We start from the raw sequence: 1,895 nt of genomic DNA on the forward strand, positions 1-1,895 counted from the left end.
ATGTGCTCCCTGGGGCATAATCGCCTGGGGACTTCTGAACGAAATGCAGCAGCACTTTGTCACCACCTGTAGCAGCAGGCAGGCAGTCAGGGCGCCCCGAAGGCTGCCTGCACCTCAAAGCCACGTACTAGGAGGAGGGAGGGCGGGGCAGACCTGGCCAGCCATATCCCCACTCAGCTACCCAGATGAATGAGCTGTTCTGCCACAGCCCAGCTCAGCCCAGCAGACATGCAGAACCAGGCCACACTGCGGTGGAGGGGCTGTGATGCGATTGACAAGCCAGAGAGAGGGCCTGGGCTAGGCCACCAAGCTCAGCAAGGTCCTCCCTGAGGCAGTGGCCGGGGCCCCTCCCTCAACCCACCTTTGCTGACCACCAGCAGCCCTCCGCTCTGCAGCAGGTCCCCAGACAGGTTCCCCTGGATGCCAACAGCCTTGGCCTGTCAGGAGTGGGCAAAGCCTGGGTCAATCCTAGAGGAAAGGCCCCTGGGAGCTCCCACCACCCCCCGGCCTGTACAGCCTTGACCCACACAAACCTTGGCAGCCACATCACGCACAGGCTTCCCCAGAGCCGCCGGAAGGATGCTCAGGCTGTTGTACCTGCGAAGACACCAGGTCGCTTGGCCAGACTCCAGAGAAGCCTGGGTCCAGAGCCTGCTCGAGTGTCCACAGACCAGTTCCTAGGTCAGGCCCCACTCCACCCCACCACCCACCTCACCAGGGCTCAGAGATGGTCCAGGCAGCCAGATCAGCAGCCAGCCTAGCCCACCGGCAGGTTGGACACCGAGCCCAGTGGCTGTTGGCCAAGGGCCACAGAGGGTGCAGGGAGCATGGATGGAGCAGGCTGGGTGTGCTCAGGGATCTGGCTCAGCTGGCAACTGCCAAGCAAAGGAGGCAGTCTGTGGCACAAACACCAGAAAGCTAGGATGGCCCCTGATGGGGCACGAGGCTCCAACTTCTGAGGTGGTCTGGACACCGAAAGTAAGCCCTAGACAAGGTGGCTCGTTACAGTCGCCCAGCACCCAAGAGAAGGCCTGGCAGAAGGGCTGGTCGACAGTGCCACCAGAGCCTCCTTGCCAGCAGGGAGAGGAGGTGGCAGGGAGTGGTGGGCACCCCGGGCCCTCTGCCCCATGCTACCTGAGGGTGCCCGTCCCCACTCACCGCTTGAAGCCCAGCTCCTTATAAAACTGCTTGCTCTCATCCAGGTAGAGCTCTGGAAAGCGAAAGCCACACATGTGTGCCCCAGGCCTGGAACCAGCCCCAACCCACTCACCACCAAGAATCACCCTCCTCCTTCCGACCCTCTGTTCTTCTGCCCACCTCCGTGCTCAGCCCACCCACCCAAGGCCGGGAGGGGTAAAACAGGGCTGAGTGACCCCTCCCCTCAGAAGAAGGGCTGAGTCCCAGAGGTGACAGGTGGAACCGGCGAGGCAGAGCTCGCCCACACTCTGCTGCTAGGCTCAGGTCTGTGCAGGGCATCACCCAGCCACCAGCTGCGGGGCGGGGAGGCAGGGAGAGACGAGGGAGGCTGACCTGTGGACATATCAAGGCCACTCCAGGAGACAGAAGAGCCAGGGCTGGGCAAGAAAGGGCCCCAAACGCCCTGAGTTTAGGGAAGGGTGTCTGCGCCGCCGCGTCGGGGAACAGGACGCACCTCCCGCGAAGTAGCCGCCGTCCAGGAACTCCTGCAGACCCAGGGCCTCGGGCCCCACGCCCACCAGACGCACACCGTGCTGGTCCAGGAGCCCCGCGAGGCCGCTGAGGTCCTGGGCGATCCAGCGGCACACCACGCAGCCGAAGCGCCGCAGCCCGGCCACCACGCACGCGCGATCCTGCCACAGGCTCCGCAGCTCCACGGCCTGCCAGGCGGCTGGGTCAGGGGCGCGCCCCGCGGCCCC

At 64.8% G+C, this 1,895-nt stretch overlaps 1 protein-coding gene across 1 annotated transcript; it reads right to left on the bottom strand.

Annotated features, from left to right (window-relative positions):
* Positions 1–6: 6 nt before the first annotated feature.
* LOC108526093 (prostamide/prostaglandin F synthase-like) lies at positions 7–1,892 on the bottom strand (the record flags this gene model as incomplete). Its single annotated transcript, XM_017866772.1, has 5 exons — positions 7–66; positions 362–437; positions 534–597; positions 1,159–1,210; positions 1,652–1,892. Coding segments are annotated over 5 exons (493 nt in total), but the record flags the coding sequence as incomplete, so codon positions are not given.
* Between the last annotated feature and the right edge of the window lie 3 nt (positions 1,893–1,895).

Source organism: Rhinopithecus bieti, unplaced genomic scaffold (assembly GCF_001698545.2).
Source record: "Rhinopithecus bieti isolate Rb0 unplaced genomic scaffold, ASM169854v2 scaffold_83888, whole genome shotgun sequence".
Lineage (NCBI taxonomy): Eukaryota > Metazoa > Chordata > Mammalia > Primates > Cercopithecidae > Rhinopithecus > Rhinopithecus bieti.